The following is an 18529-nucleotide window of genomic DNA, read 5'->3' as shown; positions in this document are numbered from 1 at the left end:
ATTTAGCTAAATTCCATTTTTTTAAAGAAATATAATTGTACAACAAAGTAAACAAAAAAAAAAGGGAAGGAATAAAAAATAAAATGAAAAGAAGCTGAAAAAGAAACGATAAAAAAGAAAATAAAACGAAAAAGAACGTAGCTGTAAAAGAAAGCACAAGTGTATACTTCGAACCGCGATCATATAAACAGTTCTCCACACTCATATACTGGAGCCTAGAAAAAACCATTCGACGATTAAATCGTGAAAAATCAACATGAAACTTCCTGTGATGGGAATAAGACTCTTAATGACCGGAAAACGTTTTTCAAGTGTTCTCAAGTAAGGCGCTTCAATTAATTTTTTAGGTTTTGTCATGCAGCGCAACCTTATGTCTGTACTTGCAAGCTGAACTGCAACTGAACTTTATTATCTAATCTATATTTTTTTTAACAACATTTTTCTACACCACAATGTGAAATAGTATATGTTTACTTCAAATAGATTGCAAAATATTATATGTGAAATATAGTTTAGTTCATATTCTTTATTTTCAGTGGTAAGGACGACGAAGATGGCATTAAATGCAAAACTTCGATCTCAGCGCTATAACTAACGGCCGATTTGTGAAGCACATCTCCCAACATTAAAAGCCGTACCTTCACTATGAAAGTTTTCAGGCTGTATATGCAATCGTGCTTTCGGTATACATACATAATAGACCCTATACTTTATGCTATAGGGTATACTTGTTTACATGACTGTGAATTACAGTATTTACTTTTAAGTTTATATTAATTCAAGCAATATTTACATTCATAAAAATGGTAAGCACTATACTTTTTATAAAATAGCTGTTAATCACATTTTTAGACTGCGTAATTATCAACCCGAAAAAAGAAATTTTCTCCTTAAGTAATGTTACGGGTAAAAAAAAAAATTATAGTACATAATGATTTTTAAATAAGAAATTGCTAAATTATATACATTTTCCTGTATAGGATGTACAAAGGCATTCTGTACATACCCTTGTATTTCGATCTTTAAAGAGAACACATGATATGTTTTTATTAAATCAAGGTACTTTACCACCTGTAGATCCTAACTTGTAAGTATATTTTGTATTTATAATATAAACGAACATTATAAAATGATAAAAATAATGTTTTATAGACAAAAAATAAAAAAATCTGTAAAAGCAAAAGACTCTTATGGTCCTGTATTGGCACGTGTCAAAACTAACAATATAATGAAAATACAAAATGAAAATGAAAATACAGATCCTCCTCCACCAGGCGGTATTTATAAATATATATGTATTTCTTATATCATAATAATATTTATATATGTTATTGATTTAATAACAATGATATTGTTGAATCAGATGAATCTTTTGGAGGAAATAATAATGTTGCAGTTGTTCCTTATAATCCTATACAAAACAACAATATGGTAGTAACAACGCAAACGAATTCAGGAGGAAATTCAGTTAATATGTCATTAATCATACCACAGAAGAAGACACCATCTATGGCAAAACCTAAGTGGCATGCACCATGGAAATTATATAGGGTTATTAGTGGTCATCTTGGTTGGGTAAGGTGTTGTGCTGTTGAACCAGGAAATGAATGGTTTGCAACAGGATCTGCAGATAGAGTGATTAAAGTAAGATTATTGTTTCGTTTAATATTTGTATTAAATTATATAATATATTGCAATGTCATTTTATACAGTTTTATAAACTGATTTTGGTCATAAATTTTGTAGATCTTAGTAGCCCTTATTTTAATTATATTATTACATAATACTTTTAAAAATTTCAGATATGGGATCTTGCAACTGGTAAATTGAAAGTTTCTTTGACTGGTCACATAAGCAGTGTTCGTGGACTTGCGTTTTCTCAAAGACACCCATATTTATTTTCTTGTGGAGAAGATCGGCAAGTAAAGTGTTGGGATCTTGAGTACAACAAGGTTACAACATAGTTTTAATTATATATACTATTACTTTATGTACTCAATAATTAATATTCAGTAGTTCATATTTTACAATTTCTACTGTTTTTATAGGTTATAAGACATTATCATGGACATTTATCAGCTGTATATTCCATGGCATTACATCCTAGTATTGATGTATTAGTAACTGCAGGTAGAGATTCTACTGCAAGAGTATGGGATATGCGAACCAAAGCAAATGTACATACACTTGTTGGTCACACTAACACAGTTGCTAGTGTAATTTGTCAAACAGCTGAACCACAGGTATCAAAACCAAACAATTCATCAAATAATTTGATATATATATTTAAAAAAATATTTAACTATATATATTTTTATTTCTTTCTTTTACTAGATTGTCACTGGGAGTCACGATTGCACTGTACGATTATGGGATTTAGCTGCTGGAAAATCTAGAGCTACTTTAACAAATCACAAGAAAAGTATAAGAGCTGTGACTTTTCATCCATCACTGTATGTATACTGTATTTCTTTAGATTGTTTAGATTGTTTTTCTTTAGGTTGTAAATTCCTTCATCTAATTTATATTGTTCATTAGATATATGTTCGCATCAGCATCTCCAGATAATATTAAGCAATGGAAATGTCCAGAAGGAAAATTCATTCAGAATTTATCTGGTCATAATGCAATAGTTAATTGTTTAGCTGTTAATGCTGATGGCGTATTAGTTTCTGGAGCAGATAATGGTACTATGCATCTTTGGGACTGGAGAACAGGGTAAATATAATATTTCATATAAAGATTGTATTTTTTCAACTGATGTTCAGCATTATTTACGATATCTATACGTATATATTTCAAGGTATAATTTCCAACGTTTACAAGCACCCGTTCAACCGGGCTCAATGGATAGTGAAGCTGGAGTATTTAGTATTACATTTGACATGTCTGGTACTCGCATGATTACAACAGAAGCAGATAAAACAATCAAAGTATATAAAGAAGATGATACTGCTGTAAGAAAGCTATCTTTTAAATGTTAATTATGTCCATAATTTCGATAAAAAGACATAATTATTTTATTATTTTATTATTGTTATATTATTTTTATTATTATTATTTTTAGACTGAAGAGACGCATCCTGTAAATTGGAGACCAGATATAATAAAGCGGAGAAAATATTAAGCAAACCTTAAACCCATCATAGCCTCAACTGTCACTATTCACACTGTTACAGTTAGCACTGATACATTTAACACTGATTCGACTAACATTGTATGAAGCTTCCAGGAAAGAGCTGTGTCCAAAAGGAAAAGAATTCCAACGTTTCGTTAGCATTGCAGTTGACTCTATCAAGATGTTGCTAATACTAATGTGCTTCTGAAAAAACGCTCCTACATCTAGGTTTGAATGTTCCGGTAAGATGATCAGCATAATAACATTTTTAATTGGTCAGTTGATCAATAAAAGAACAACCAGAACTAAAGATAGACAAGAAACTAAAGAAACATAAAAAAATGTTTTGTATAATATATATTATTAATTTTAAGTTTCTCGTAAATTATAATTTGTAACAAAAATCAGATTGGCAGAATATATTGGTGTTTTATAATTCTTTATCCAAGTTGAATTCTTCTTTAAGAAAGTTTCCTACTTTCACATGTATTGGTTTTATAAATGCTTCCACGCGTCAATAAATATTCGAAATATCTTTTTCTGCTGACTTTCTTTAGCTTTTTCTTCTACAACCTTTTTTTTTTTTTTATTCCGCTGTTCTAATAGTCGCGTAACAGCAGAGTAGTGTCGGACTCCTACCGACCAAAACTCCACGATAACCATCCTACGCGTATGATAGGAGTACTCCAGGAACCTCTTATGAATTAAGAGGTGTATGAATTAAGGTGTTGCACCCCCTTCCCGCGTCCTCTTGTTCGAGCCAGTCCTAATAATTCTTGATTATTGAATTTGGCGTTAGGGGGCGCCATTGTCCCTAGCGCTATCGCCCCTTCTAGTCGTGGTCCGTTGGGACGGCGATGGAGCGGCTCTAGGTCGCCTGACTGCCATCCTCCTCCATCGTCTTATCCTACAAGGGTGAGAGTTTTTCTCTCCCTTTCTGCTCGCTCTTTCGCGAGCATAACTCGCTTGCAGAAGAGGCGGATGGCCTTGTATTCCTGTGACCCTCTCAACATCGCTTCTACAATCGCTGAGGGAGTCAATCTTTCTCCTATGGCGTGCCGCAGAATGTAACGGGGCAGCTTCCACGCCGAACAAAACACCAGCGTGTGCTGCGCTGCGTCCCTGCCCTATCTGCAGTGGTGACAAATGTCTGTCGTCTCCCGTCCGACTTTTCTTAGGTACTCGCCGAATACGCCGTGTCCAGTGAGCGCCTGGATCATCCTGTATGTGAGCGGGAGACCGCAGCGGCTTCTCTATGTCTCCCTGATGTTCGCCTCCCTCGTTGATCAGCTCAGATCGCCACTGGTCCCACGCGTCCTCCTCGGAGATTCCAAGTCTTCTTCTTCTATAACCTGACCCTAACCCATCTCAATTCCGTATCATTTCTGCGAACTTCGCCCGTAACATATGTAAATAAAGGCATTTTTATAAATATATTTGTGGTAATTATATTAAGATGTTATCTTCTGTTATAAGCTCCATTTTTTCGAGGCATCGCATGCAATACATTTTGATAATCTTTGGTAGATTATCAAATTAGTAATTATGGCGTCAAAGTAACGTGTGTGTGGAACCTAAAAATGCCCAGTTTTAATTGTTGAACCAATAGATTCTACACTTTAGAACTTATATTTTCTATCTTTGTATTTTACATGTTGAAAATTACAAGATTGCGAAAAACGTCAGTAATTGTTTGTTCCCTATAGTAAAGTTTTTATTTAAGTAAGCCCATTTTTTATTTGATATTTATTTTCATTATGCAATAATTTAATTAAAATATTTTATAATCACATAAAAAGTTGAATACATTATACAAATTAAATTTATACAGTATTCAAAATCGAAAATAAGCTTCAGATTTTTATTTAAACTTTTGTGTAATTATACATTTATTATCATCACAGTGAAAATAATACAAATGTGGTAATCTAGAATCTCAAAAATTCAACTTCTTTCTAAATATTATAAATAAGTATTCTATACAATGTATAGTAGGCAGTGACTGTCTATTGCGTCTTAATTAAGAAGAATAAATAACAATATAAATAGTTTTTCATATTGATGAAATGTGATACTAACAAATTTTTCTTATTATACAGTATACAGTATTTCATAAAATCCTTAGATAATAATAATAATAATAAGTTCTCATAATTATAATTTTTATTATAAAAAGAACTATTTACACATATTAGGAATTCATACTATATTAAAACATAAAATGTTCCAAAATATAAACCAAATAGGAAACATTGTGGAAACTGTTACATTATATAACCAATTCCCATAAATCATTGAATCCATGATACTAAAAACAAATGCTTGTTTTGTAGCACGATATCCTCGAAATAAAATTGAGGGGAGGGAATCAGAAAAAAAATATATGTATGTGTAAGACATTATGAATAAACTTGCAATCATAAATGGATGTAGAAAAACCCACATAAAAGAAAGCATTTTGCGCGATCTGCAACATAATTTTATTATAAATTTATTATAAATTTATTAATTTTAAATTATAAATTTTATTAATAATTCTAAATAATATTCCAGTCCTTTAAAAATGTTTTTATGATATAAAAGAATAAGAAATAATAATTTGTAATTAATAATTTTTTGTATTTAGGAAAAACAGTTTGTAAATTAATAAGTTATGTGAACTATAATATTTCAAATATTTTAATATAAATCAAATTGGACAGTACGTTTTATTTTATATTTTGAAAAATATGATCTAAAAAGAATTTAATGTTTAAAATGTACTTACTTGGTGAGATTTTGTTTTGGTGTTATTGGTAGAACAAATACAAAAGGTACATAAATTACAGCAGTAAGAAGTGCCAAAGAAAAATTATGCATTGCTATGCACATTAATACAGTACCCAACTCTACTAGTGCAATCACACAAACTAAAGCTGCATTTTTATACTTCATTTTCCTAGAAGTAACAATAATTAATTTAAGTATAACTTATTATGGCATCAGTTAATGAATTAACATGAGTTACCTTCTAGAATAAAATGGCCATATTAATGTTAAGATAGTTATTGCAACAAAACCGAAGTATATAGAGTCTTCTGTATGAGAATTTACTTTTTTACCAAAATAAGTAAGTGGGAATGGGGATGTTGCAATTACAACACCACAAATATGGCTCCATAATATTTCTGACATAATAATGCCAATGTCAAATCTATCATCCTATAAAAAAAGTATATGTTATAAGTATATAATACTTGTTATAATTGCAGAAAATATATCAATTTATGGCTTAAACAAATATTCTATATTTATCTATATTCTATAAAATATTAAATTTTCAGCTTATTTATTAGTTAAAGTTATTTATTAGTTAAACATGTAAAAAGAAAGTTAAAAAAACAAACCTTTGACTGTTTAATAACTGTGTTTTTCTTATCTTCTACAGAAGTGGATACTTGAAGCCTTTGCCAAATAGAAAATGCTTTTACAAATATCCCAGCAATAATTAAGACTAAAGATCTTATATAAAGTCCTAAAATATTTTTTCAATGATAATTATTTATATTTCATTACTAAATATATAAAGACTAACTCTGTATATAATTATATATTGCAATGGATTTTTTATTTTCTAAGCTTGTAAATTTTTTAATAACGAGAAATAAAACATTAGTTTTCACTCACCAATAGAAATATAAGTATCTGTTGATGGAAGCAAATAAAAAAAATAAGATTGGTGAAAACGTTCTAATAAATTATTTAACGATCGTACTATACTTTCTACAATACGACCAATTTGGTAAAAATTTCCATTAGAATTTTGTTGACCAGGCTTTTCAAAACCTTCCAAAGTAATCGCTTCAATACCGAACCTATAATAATATTAATTAAAGGAAAATTATTAAATGATGAGAAAACCATAATAATTAAAATACAATAATCCTTATTGAAAAGTAAAATAATCAGTATTTCTCACAAGAGAATTTATAAATCTGACCAACCAAATAAGACATAAAACAGGATGGTTTTTGTTTATACATTAATTAATACTATGCATATTAACATCATTAATTTCAGTAATGTTATTTTAATCTGTTATTACAAACGTTTTGAAATATGCTAGATAGAAAAAAATACTTTTAGATTTGTAAATAGAATCATATATATGTATTAGGAATAACAAACTAACAATAAATCTTTCATGATTTTTTATAGTTATTAAATACCTATGGAAAAGTCCATGATTTCCTGTTGGAATTCCAGTAGCTTGGCTTGTAATCATCATCAGAAGTGTATTGAAATGATACCACCAATAGTTAAACTTATTTTTATATTTAACGTCAAAACGTCTTTGAAATGATTGTCGAATTCCTTCCTTGGCTATCATATTTTGTGCCAAATTAAAAAGATCTAAATTGGGTAATCGACCATTTAATCCTTCTACCTAGAGAAAAAGGAAACTTTATATGATTCTAGACAAAATGATATTTTTACAAATTTCCTTTAAATTATCTACAATTTAAGAATAATAATATTTGTCAAATAAATAATAATTACTGTATAAATTGAAACATTTTGGATATATTCAAGTATTATAAACATCCATTCATTTCTTCATTTCATTTCTTTTAATACAGCTGAAATAAAAATTTTAATTTTGTTTAACAAACAGATGAATGAGAGACGATAAATTTATTCAATGAAATTGACTCTTAATCTTTTTTTGCTTTAAAATAAAATACAACATAAATTATTTAAATATTTTTGTACATAAATTTACACATGTTCAAATCTTACAGAATAGAAAAGGATTATTAGGTAATTAAAATTAAATAAAGATATATAATAATAATTCTACTCTAGAATTTTAGTTAATTAAAATTTAATAAAACAAACATACTTTAACATCAATAGATGTAATCTTCATTGAATGTAATTCCAAATTAATAGCAGTTTGAATGGAGCCAGCACGACCAGGAAGATCTCCAGATACAAGTATACCTTCGTTACCACTAGTAACTTCATGATATGCATCCAACCACGCTTGTATTCCTAATTGTTCATGTTCTGTTATTAGGAATACAATATCCTTTGCCCAGTATTTCTGTTCTATAAATCAAGTTTTTAATGCATTATTAATAAAATAAAAGTATATAACTAAATAAATACAAATAATTATATTATATAAGAAATAAGCATAATCCTTATATAGAATTACATTTTCATCTTTACACATATTGATTTTAAAACTTCTATTTATTTTCATGTTCTTGTATGATATTTATATACTTCAAAACTGTTATCCAAGCCTATTTGTACATAATACAAAGACACTTCTCATTTTATTATAAGATAATACTATCAGAATTATTAAAAAACAATTTAATTATATTTTTTGTAAATACTTACTTCTACAAAATTTAGCAAATGCAAGAAGAAGAGCAATAGAAGGTGCAGTATCCAAATAAATACTATTAATTGGTCTAAAAGGGACGCTAACTACAATTGCTTCTGTACTAGCTGCTCTTGGAGCTCTCATAATCCCATATATATTTTGACCTGTAAACTATAAATGTACCAATCTTTATATCTTTACGAAATACCTTTTATATCTTTCACAATTTTGTCTTTCTTTGATGATAGTATAACTCACTTAATAATTAATTTAAAGAAATATCTGAGAAACTACCTAATAAAAATAAATGATACGTTTTTTCATTTACCTGTTGCTCTTGAAAAGGATATACTAATGTGAAATTATGTGTAAAAACATCCAAATGAAGCTGATTTAATTTTGCAGCTAACCAAGCATATGGCATTACATTGGGATATCGTTTCATTTCATGGATTAAGTGTATATAATACTGTTTTGCTGTTTGCGCCAAGTTACTTTCTTTCGTAACCAATCCTGGCAATAAAGCATTTTCAGAGAAATAGGTATCTACATGTTTAAAAAATACACATATTTAGGACATTTATATATTAATATTATTATATATATATATATGTTAGATTGATATTATGTATAGTATTCAAAAATATTGAATAATGTATGGATGATGCAATAAATACTATTACTACTTTGTATTGGAAGAATTAATTTACATATAATATAGTTCATTAAAATAAATAGTTCTATCTACCAGAAAAAAACAAAAATAACTGTTTGTTTAAAGTCAGACCTTTATTTTACTTCTTTATATAATATATTCCATATTTTTAACTTTTTTTTATTTGAATGCAAAAATCTTCAGGTAAAAACAAAAAATATTAAAAAAAATGTTCTATTTACATTTATATTATATATAACTCTTAGATATATTCTATAATTTATAATATGTTGAAATGCTGAAATATAATCTCAGTTCTATATTGCATATTTTTGTAAGTAAATTGCAGATTTTTATGTACATTCATATTCTTTACAATATAATTAAAAAGATAGACTCTCAATAGACAATTGTTTTATCTATCAAGTATTATAGAAAACATGATACTTTGGGTATTTATATATTTTTTTATTTTATGTGTATTCTGTGCAATCTTGTATTTTCAAATTTCCTATAAATATATAAAAATCTGCAGTCCACTTACAGCTTTAACAGATGACATAAAATACTGAATATCTTCATAATTATTTTATGAATTCATATTAATAAGACATATTTTTTCTTATTTTAATCAGTATTATACAATCAGTATTATACACCTTAAAAATATTTGATCCATTATACAAAACACATTGTATAAATAATATTATAAAATATATGTATGATGTCATTCTGATAATAAACTAAAATAATCTATATATAAATCCTATTTTATTTATGTAGCAAATATAGATAATAAAAATAATTGATATTTATAATATTAATTACTTATGTTAATATTTTCTATTAGATTATCTTTATAACATAACCTAATTTTTTGTTGATTTAGATAATACAATTTCATACTTACTATCGTTGAATATGGGCAAAGCAAGAAGTAATATCCAAACAATACCGCTAATGTATAAGAAGAAACAAAGTGGTCGTTCTCGTTTCAATAAAAATTTTATTATTTTTCCAGATCCTGCCGTAGGATCCGTTAATAACCCCATTGTCAATTTTACCTAGTTCTATTCATTTATGCTGTATTCGAGAGAATCTCTGGCTGCATATATCCATGTTAAACTTAATTACTATCTTACTAGTTACTTGATAAACTTTATCATATTATAGTTATGCTATTAAAAATATATATGTATATATATACAATATCTTAGATATAATTAGTTTTATTTAGTTTTAATTAGAATGAGTATTTTGAAATTAATACTTAAATTCGTACATTTGTTTAAAAAATTTTAATTGATTTTTTAATAATTTAATATACATTACTAATTTATATTGCAGAAAAAATGTAAAGTTATGATACTTAACGTTTCAAAAATATAAATTTAACTTCTTTTTAACAAATCTTTTTAAAATGAAATTTTTACTAAAGAAATCAATGAGTTTTCTATTTTAATATTATGATATGTAGTATTAGTATTACTATGTAATAGCATCATAGTAAAATTAAATACAAACATTAATGACGAAAAACATTAAAAAATTATATAATAAATATGAATAAATGCATAAACAAATAAAGTAAATGTTTAATAAGCATATTAGTTTAACTTAAGTTATAATACATAAAATAATTATTTGTGATTTACTTAATCCTTACTTTTTAATGAAACAGATATATGCTAATGTGAGATTTTTTAAATAAACAATTATTACATTTAGAAAATAGTTAAAAAAATATGTAAATATATTGCAGAAAGATTTAATATTATTTTATGTTTGTGATAATATTTCGTATTCGAATAAATATAAACATAAATAGTTTTTAAAAATTATTCTGAGCATTTCATAATATTGTCGAAATATGTAGATATGTTTCATGATTATAGTTTCGTAGTATTTACAGATATTAGTACAAAAGATTGTACAGAATCTTATTGTTTAAAATCAATTAATACTGCAATATATGTATGTAATAATAATAGATATACATTATATATTGCAATTTTTATACTTTTGCATAAGTATTGTTATAGAAAATTTTTTTCATATTAAACTATTTCAGTAAGTGTTTGAATAATTTAATTTGATCATACTTAAATAATAAATATTAAAAATTTTTTAAATATTTATAATTTTTACAAAAATAATATTCATTTGACATAGAATATACATTTATTATAATAGTTTAGAATGTAACAAATACATTTTTATACCTTACAATGAATACTTATGTATGAAGACAATTTTAATAAAATTTAAATATTTTTAAAATAGCAAAAGAAACAAAAAAAGAAAAAAAATATATAATACAATATATATATATTTCTTTTATACAGATTTGTTAGAATTATATGGTTCTTTTTAAATAATAATCTTTGGTTTCGTTTTTTGTATTATGAAAAAGAATGAAACTAGGGCAGAATCCATTAAAAGTAGTAAAAGTATGTTACACTAGAAAAGGCTCACTGTATATATAATATCATTCATATTTAAATATTAATAAAATATCGTAATAGTTCATAAAATTCTTTGAAAGCAAGAAGCACATTGCTACATATTGTTAGATTCTGATGTTATTAGTGGAAAGTTTTGTGTATCTATAAGTAAATCTTCATTTATATTTGCTTTTTCTTCAGGTTCAAATTCATCTACATCCTCTCCATCAGTTATTACTTGAGGACCAGTAGATTTATATTGGAATGCAGAATGTGATAAATCAACTTCAACAGGAAATAACATTGCAGAGGATAATAAATCTCGTGTATTAGTATAATATTTTGCTAAACCAGCTGCAAATTTTTGCAATTGCCATACGACATCTTGAACATGTTTATTGTCTAATAATTCGAGTTTTACAAGTACATCTGATCTAAGTTTACCAAATTTTGCACGAGCTTCTTGTCGACATCTTAAGATTAAACGATATTCATAATTGCCTGTTTCCACTCGATAAAAAGGTTCTTGTATTGATGCGTAACTTTGTTCCTCATCATCCATTTCTTTTATTTTCAGACAATAAGAAAGATATTCAAATTTTGCATCAGCATATTTGCTTATGGTTAATCGAGTATCTGGAATAGCTTTGTGAAGATATGTGCCTAAATCATTTAATATAGGTTTCAAATTTTTTAAAATTGTTATTCCATATTTTTCCATTTGTCTATGTTGTTCACCAAATTGTCTGAAAGCTTCACTAGCTCGTGGTTGTGGTTCTCTTACTCCTATTGCAGCAAAGGCATCACCAAATACTAAAATATGCAATATAATGATACTTAAAATATTAAAGCAAAATATTATTGTAATATTTGTATATATATATATAATCTCAAAATTGAATAATTTTTGACACAGTTAAATTTAAAAATGAGTTTTGGAATTTGATAATTTATTTAAAAACGTATAACAATACCTTTGTATATTTGTATTAAATCAAAAAAACTATGTAAAGTAGCATTAGCATGGGAAACTAAACCTCTATACAAATTTTCTGTGCGCTGCAATGCCATTAATCGTTGTACGAGTGCATCGTTACAAAGAATGGCACGTGATAATCCAAGTGCATCTGCTGTTGCACTTCCCATTCCTTCAATTAATCTATGTTTTACCTAAAATTAATTTAAGGATTAAAATAATGTAACCATTTATAATAAATATATAAGTTTGGACAATAAATACCTTTTTCAAAGCTATATCAAGAGTACGACCTTGTTTAGGATCGGCATGTAATTTATTATAATTAATACTGACTTGAGAATCACAAGATTGTATCATTTTTGCAACTTCTACTTTTGTCTTTCCTTTAACTGATACTCCATTTACTGCTACAAGTTCATCTCCTGATTGTAAAGTACCATCTATAGCAGCAGGTGAATAGTCAAAAATTTGTACAATATACAAGCAGGGGCATAATGGTGCTCCGCCTCCAATACTTATGCCAATAAGATTACTGCTATCTTTTTGTATTACAATATTTCCAGAAGTTATGGTCATACCCCTGTATAAATTAATGTAACAAAAGAATACATCAATATATTGTTTCACATAAAATACTTGTATAATACTTATTTGATACAATTTACTTCCATACTCATATTCTTAGCATGAAATAAGTTATAAACATATTTATTATAATAACAATAATAATAATAAATTAATAATACTTCTTATATAAATGCATATAAATATATAAAGTATGTTGTACATTAACATAAAACTATCTATTATATTATTGTTTATAATATATTTTAACAGCTAATAATGTGCATAAATAGATACAAAATAATTTTAAAAGCTTAGAGGTATGACATTTCATAAAATAAAGCTTAATATATAGATAAGGAAGAATAAAACAATTTAGATACAAATCTGTATTAAATAACTGGTCAAAAAAAATCCTTACCTGATGTTCTGATAATAATTAAATGTTTAGAAATATTAAACTAAAAAATACTGAATTATATTATTAATTTTTATGAAACACTATAAACAAATTAAGTACCAATTAATACATTAAAATATAACTTTAGCATTAAACACATTATTATCAAAACTTACGTATTATTGGGTAGATGATGAAGAGACTGATCTTGACTGACCAGTTCTACATCTGGTCTACGTTCCATAATGATTAAAAGAAACAGAAAATATACAGTTTGTAACATCTCTTAAATATATTATAGAAAATGTTAGTAAAAGAAATTTAAATGAAAGATAAGATAGTGGAACATAAAAATGCATACATGCGATCTTCCATTGCAGTAAATTGATGCAATTGCACATTAGCTGATGGCACGGTGGTTAATGGAACAAAACTTTCTTTAGATTCATCGACAATATTTGTTACAGTTGTATTACTTGTAGATAGTACTGTTTGATCCACTAGACTATTCCACCGTACCGTGGCATACAAACATGCATTTTACAAGAAAAAGGAAGCATATTTAAATTGAAATGTAACACATATCAATAAGTAAATAATCAATTGTATGAAACCAACATCTTATCTTCTTCGAAGAAGAAATCATCATAATCCATGTTTGAAATCTGTAATGTTAATAAAGATTAAGTTAGTGTTCAACACTTTGATTTCTTAGATGTAACGTTACTTATAATCAAATAAAATATTTTAGTGATATACATTAAAATCCTTGTATTTTTAATTTAATTTGTGATAAACTGTAGCAGAATAAACGCGTAACATTAAAAACAAATACTAATTCTAATACCTTTATGAACTATTTATATTAAAGAAACAAGTCAATATGACACATATAAACTTTACTTCTCAGTTCCAAGGAATAAATATAATCGATTCTTTGTTACTGTATGTTACATCGTTGTCATATACATATATGTAGAGATGTGTATACAGATTCAAATAATTGAAAACAAATTAAATTAATTTTCATAACCGATACTTTTTTTACAGATATATAACTTTCTACGAAATTTTTCTTTTGTAAATAATTACTTTAGAAACATTTATTGAAAACATAAACATAAAAGTAAGTACATTTTACTACTGGTTACTTTACGCGTGATTTTATTGGTACTGATAAATTTTCTAGTAATTATAAGCAAGATCGTATAAACAGATCTCGACACTTGCTAGAGAAAACTGTCCGAAAATTGAGTCGTGAGAAATCAACATGGAAGACAATGAAGTTCTAGTTCTTTAAAGATAGAAACGAACAGAGTGTCTCTGCTCGGTGTTTCGGTATGTGAATCACGAGACCCGATTATATGATCTTGATCCCCGTTACAAGGTTCCCTTTTTGGGAATGACCATTCACGATCACGTAATTGGATCTCAACTCTCATATACAAAAAAAAGCACCGAAGCGACTCAATTTTCAGATGGTTTTCCTTAGCAAGCGTCGAGAATTGAGCATGTTATGTGAGGTACAGGTGATACAATACATAATACTACCTTGATCGACGTAACAATGAATTCCACTTTCAAAAACGTTTGCACTGATAAATAAATGTATGTGTTTTCCTTACTACATTTTGCATGCAAATTTTATTAATTCTCTAAAAATCTATATATTTTAATAAGTAGTTAGGAAAATATAATTTTTAGTACAAAACTTCCAGCCTACATGCGTCACTTTTTACATTTTAACATTTTAACAAGTATGTACATCGTTTCGCATATATTATTAAGGGTTATTTTAATGAATTGTTGATATGACATGACGCTACGTCCTTTATGTTACTTCTTTTGTTTGTCTGTGCCACGAGTTGTATAGGGCGCGACGCAAATAAGTATTCAGATAACCAAATCTGTTTTAGCAGATTCTGTTGGAAACCTGTTACCAGCTTTTGTGTACGAAAAGTCTGCAGACTTGACACAGGATCTATTATATTCGGTTATGTTAGTAAATTGTCAGCAAAAATATAACAGAACCTGTTGCAGCAGATTAGTGGTAGAAATCAAGCAGTTTCTCAAATTCAACCATTTATACATTTTTAATACAAGCGCATGTTTTTTCTTATTCTTTTTATTATTATTTAATTTGTACTTTACAATTTGTCCAGCTGGACATTCGGTAAATTTTTCTAGTTTAACTGCTCAATAACATGTAGATGGCTACCCCCAACGGGATACCATTTTCGAGTTTGACTATTTTATTTCTTTAGTGAGATCACTGGGGTGTTTTCTTTTTAGTCTTCTTTCTATGAGAGTTTTGCTCGCTTCAGCAGCCAGTTGGTTTGGATGTGTTGCCATTCTTTCCTTGTATTTTTTTGCGTACCTGCCGATTTCTTCTTTGATCGTTGGTATTTTTAAGTCTTTGTGTATATCCTCGTTTCTGGCACACCATGAGGTGTTGACTATTGTTCTCAGTATCTTCGTGGATGCTATTAAGACTGGTAATAAAACTTGAACGGAAAAATACATACACGCTAAACTAATGTGTATTTTCGACCAATCGCGGGGAGATGCAATCGCGAGGAGAGACATCAACGGGAGTCGTAAATTCCCGTTACGATTATAATAATCGACACCACGAGTTGATCGATCCCCTGATTTCGGTTAAGATAATAGGGGTGATTCAGTTAGTATAACACTGTGATTCGCAGAATTATAAATTATATATTTCTTCACAGAATTATAAATTATATATTTCCAACACTTAAATTACACTGTGGAGTAGGTATAAATAGATAACAACTTGTCGCACGAAGATAAGATAGATATGCACACTAGAGCAAGGTTCTTATAATTGAATTTAATATGTTAGTGGACGTAGCACTAGAGGATACTTAATAGAGGAGGTGAATGTTCGACAATACCGAGAACCGACTTAGATAGTTGATGTGAGTTATACTCCTCTAGCGTTATGCTTGGACTTAGACGTTAGGCGTTAGATTTTGTACTTAGTTGTTGACTTTTCTAGCAGTGTAGAAGAAGTAAAGTTGGGTGACGATGCTGTGTCGGAGGAAAGCTAGCGATGGGTGTGTCTAGCGCACGGGACCATCGGATTTGTTCATGACATTTTTGGTCAGGAAAGTGAGGGCAGTATACGTTGCTTCTGATTGGATAAACGTAGGTTGATGGACTAGGAAGGGTCTTAGCCGCCCTCGATAGAAAGTTGCTAGTGGGAAGCATCGTACGCGAGAAAAACTAACTTTCCCGTGTCAAACCGTAGTAACAATACTCTTTAGAAAGTATTTTAGAAAAAAGATGTTTGTTGGGTCTGAAGGATCTTAGCTAGCAAATTACTGGGATTTATGATGGGTCCGTAAGACTATTGAGGGTACGCAGCAAGGATGAGCGGACATCTGGTTCCCGTCTGGCCCGCGGGGAATGGCCTGGTCTAGGTAGAGGTTCGCCCGACGTAACATAATGAAAGCCACGGATAGAAAATAGCTTTTTAAGAAATCGCTTCGCTTGTCCGGTATGGCATAAGTCGTGTACCCACCGTTAGCACACAAAAAGTTTCTTACTTGTGTATGCCCTCGAATATTTCAACAATATTTTTTACTATACACCATAGGTCTGTCTAATGGTGAGGTCCAGATACTTCACCTAGATTCTCATCTCGACTTCCGCTTCCTCCAACCGTAGGTTATACCTGGCTGAAGGTGTCCTGTGATGGTCCCTGGTGCAGATCCACAGGGTTGTAGTCTTCTCGGGGGACGCAGTCCCAACTCTAGCTCCAACCCTCTAGTTGTGGCGATCACGCCCCGTGTCATCGGTATAATACGTCAGTGCCGTGTCCGGGGCCATCGGCTTCCGGAGCATCGTGACGTAGGTCAGATCCCAGAAGAGCGACCCTAAAACTGATTCCTGTGGGACCCCACGATGCACGGCCGAGTGCAAGTACATAGTTCTTTTACATTTACATCATTATCTCTTACAAATTGCAACAGTTTTGTCCAATATTTGCTACTCCATCAAAATACATCTTAGATATGATATGTCTGTATGGTGTCCGGCCACTCTGCGCGTAACCCGGGATCCATCTCTCGGCCGAGGCGGCCACTAACTGTGCAAATATAATTAGTCGGACTGCAATGATCCTAAGGAACTGTAATAAAACTAAGCACTTGTATTTTACCGTTAGGGCCCTTAATCGTTATAAAATATATTCAAGTCGAGTCGTTCCTTATGGTTATTGTTCCATCGCTATTCCATTCCATTCCAACGTGGGTTTTCCCATTTTTCCCGGGATTTCCACCCGCAAGCAATCAGTGGTGGGGCGACCAACACCCAGCAAGAGTTTTCCTCTACGACAGCATCGTCATCGAACTTCACTGGTTTACCATCGTCAGATCAGTCATCATCTCTAGACTGATTTTCCATCTTTAGAACAGTCAACATCTCTTGACCAGGTTTCCACCCTTAGATCAGTCACCTATTTAACTTATATCTATACGCACCATGCATAACTGTCTATATCTACAAAGTTGTTGGAATAAAGTGTATATTGTAACCTGTTAATACAGTGTTATAATCAATTCAACCACCCAAATTATCTTACACGAAATAGGAGATCGATCATTTCGTGGCGTCGATTATATAGTCGTAACGGGAATTTACGACTTCCGTTGACGAGCTTCCTTGCGATCGAGTCTTTCCGCGAACGGTCGAACATATTGCTTTACCTTAAAACATCAGTGGCTAACACATATGAGTGTAATTTATTTTTAACAAAATGATGAACTGTTATCGTTAAAAAGAATTTTATATTTAAATTTGTTCCAATGAGTTTGTTATAATGAAGACATATTTTGCTTTTTCCAGGTTTTTCAAAATTCTATTTTCAGTACGCTGACAATCATTTGCATGCAAATTGGCAGCAGATGTAGACAGAATCTGTTTACAAATGCATACCCATGTTTTTGCACTAGGCTCGGCTGTTGT

At 29.3% G+C, this 18529-nt stretch overlaps 3 protein-coding genes across 6 annotated transcripts; 1 reads left to right on the top strand and 2 right to left on the bottom strand.

The window, feature by feature from the left end:
• The first annotated feature begins 76 nt into the window (after positions 1 to 76).
• On the top strand, positions 77 to 3561 carry LOC100740519 (pleiotropic regulator 1). Its single transcript, XM_003484343.4, has 11 exons — positions 77 to 321; positions 537 to 806; positions 981 to 1087; positions 1153 to 1277; positions 1364 to 1644; positions 1803 to 1952; positions 2049 to 2243; positions 2335 to 2453; positions 2539 to 2718; positions 2804 to 2957; positions 3068 to 3561. Exons 2-11 carry the CDS (start codon positions 804 to 806, stop codon positions 3125 to 3127), a joined length of 1374 nt encoding a protein of 457 aa, XP_003484391.1. The 5' UTR covers positions 77 to 321; positions 537 to 803; the 3' UTR covers positions 3128 to 3561.
• Positions 3562 to 5105: 1544 nt separating this feature from the next.
• On the bottom strand, positions 5106 to 10202 carry LOC100740399 (glycosylphosphatidylinositol anchor attachment 1 protein). The gene is made up of 10 exons (XM_003484342.4): positions 10061 to 10202; positions 8824 to 9041; positions 8510 to 8666; positions 8001 to 8209; positions 7327 to 7544; positions 6785 to 6972; positions 6505 to 6632; positions 6126 to 6319; positions 5886 to 6056; positions 5106 to 5585 (listed from the first exon to the last, which is right to left on the bottom strand). The coding sequence occupies exons 1-10, from the start codon at positions 10200 to 10202 to the stop codon at positions 5318 to 5320; spliced, it is 1893 nt and encodes a 630-aa protein (XP_003484390.1). The 3' UTR covers positions 5106 to 5317.
• A 1425-nt stretch (positions 10203 to 11627) lies between these two features.
• On the bottom strand, positions 11628 to 14638 carry LOC100742884 (PRKCA-binding protein). Of its 4 annotated transcripts, XM_003484362.4 has the most exons (7): positions 14385 to 14534; positions 14156 to 14202; positions 13899 to 14042; positions 13714 to 13770; positions 12835 to 13153; positions 12569 to 12764; positions 11628 to 12407 (listed from the first exon to the last, which is right to left on the bottom strand). In XM_003484362.4, the coding sequence occupies exons 2-7, from the start codon at positions 14191 to 14193 to the stop codon at positions 11710 to 11712; spliced, it is 1452 nt and encodes a 483-aa protein (XP_003484410.1). In that variant the 5' UTR covers positions 14194 to 14202; positions 14385 to 14534; the 3' UTR covers positions 11628 to 11709. The 4 variants fall into 4 exon arrangements, with proteins under 4 accessions (XP_003484410.1, XP_012238478.1, XP_012238598.1 ...); XM_012383055.3 differs by lacking the exon at positions 13714 to 13770 and having other exon boundaries at positions 14385 to 14533; XM_012383175.3 differs by lacking the exons at positions 13714 to 13770; positions 13899 to 14042 and having other exon boundaries at positions 14385 to 14638.
• Between the last annotated feature and the right edge of the window lie 3891 nt (positions 14639 to 18529).

Source organism: Bombus impatiens, unplaced genomic scaffold, assembly GCF_000188095.3.
Source record: "Bombus impatiens unplaced genomic scaffold, BIMP_2.2 scf_0008, whole genome shotgun sequence".
NCBI classification, from domain to species: domain Eukaryota; kingdom Metazoa; phylum Arthropoda; class Insecta; order Hymenoptera; family Apidae; genus Bombus; species Bombus impatiens.
This window is presented reverse-complemented; position numbering and strand designations above follow the sequence as displayed.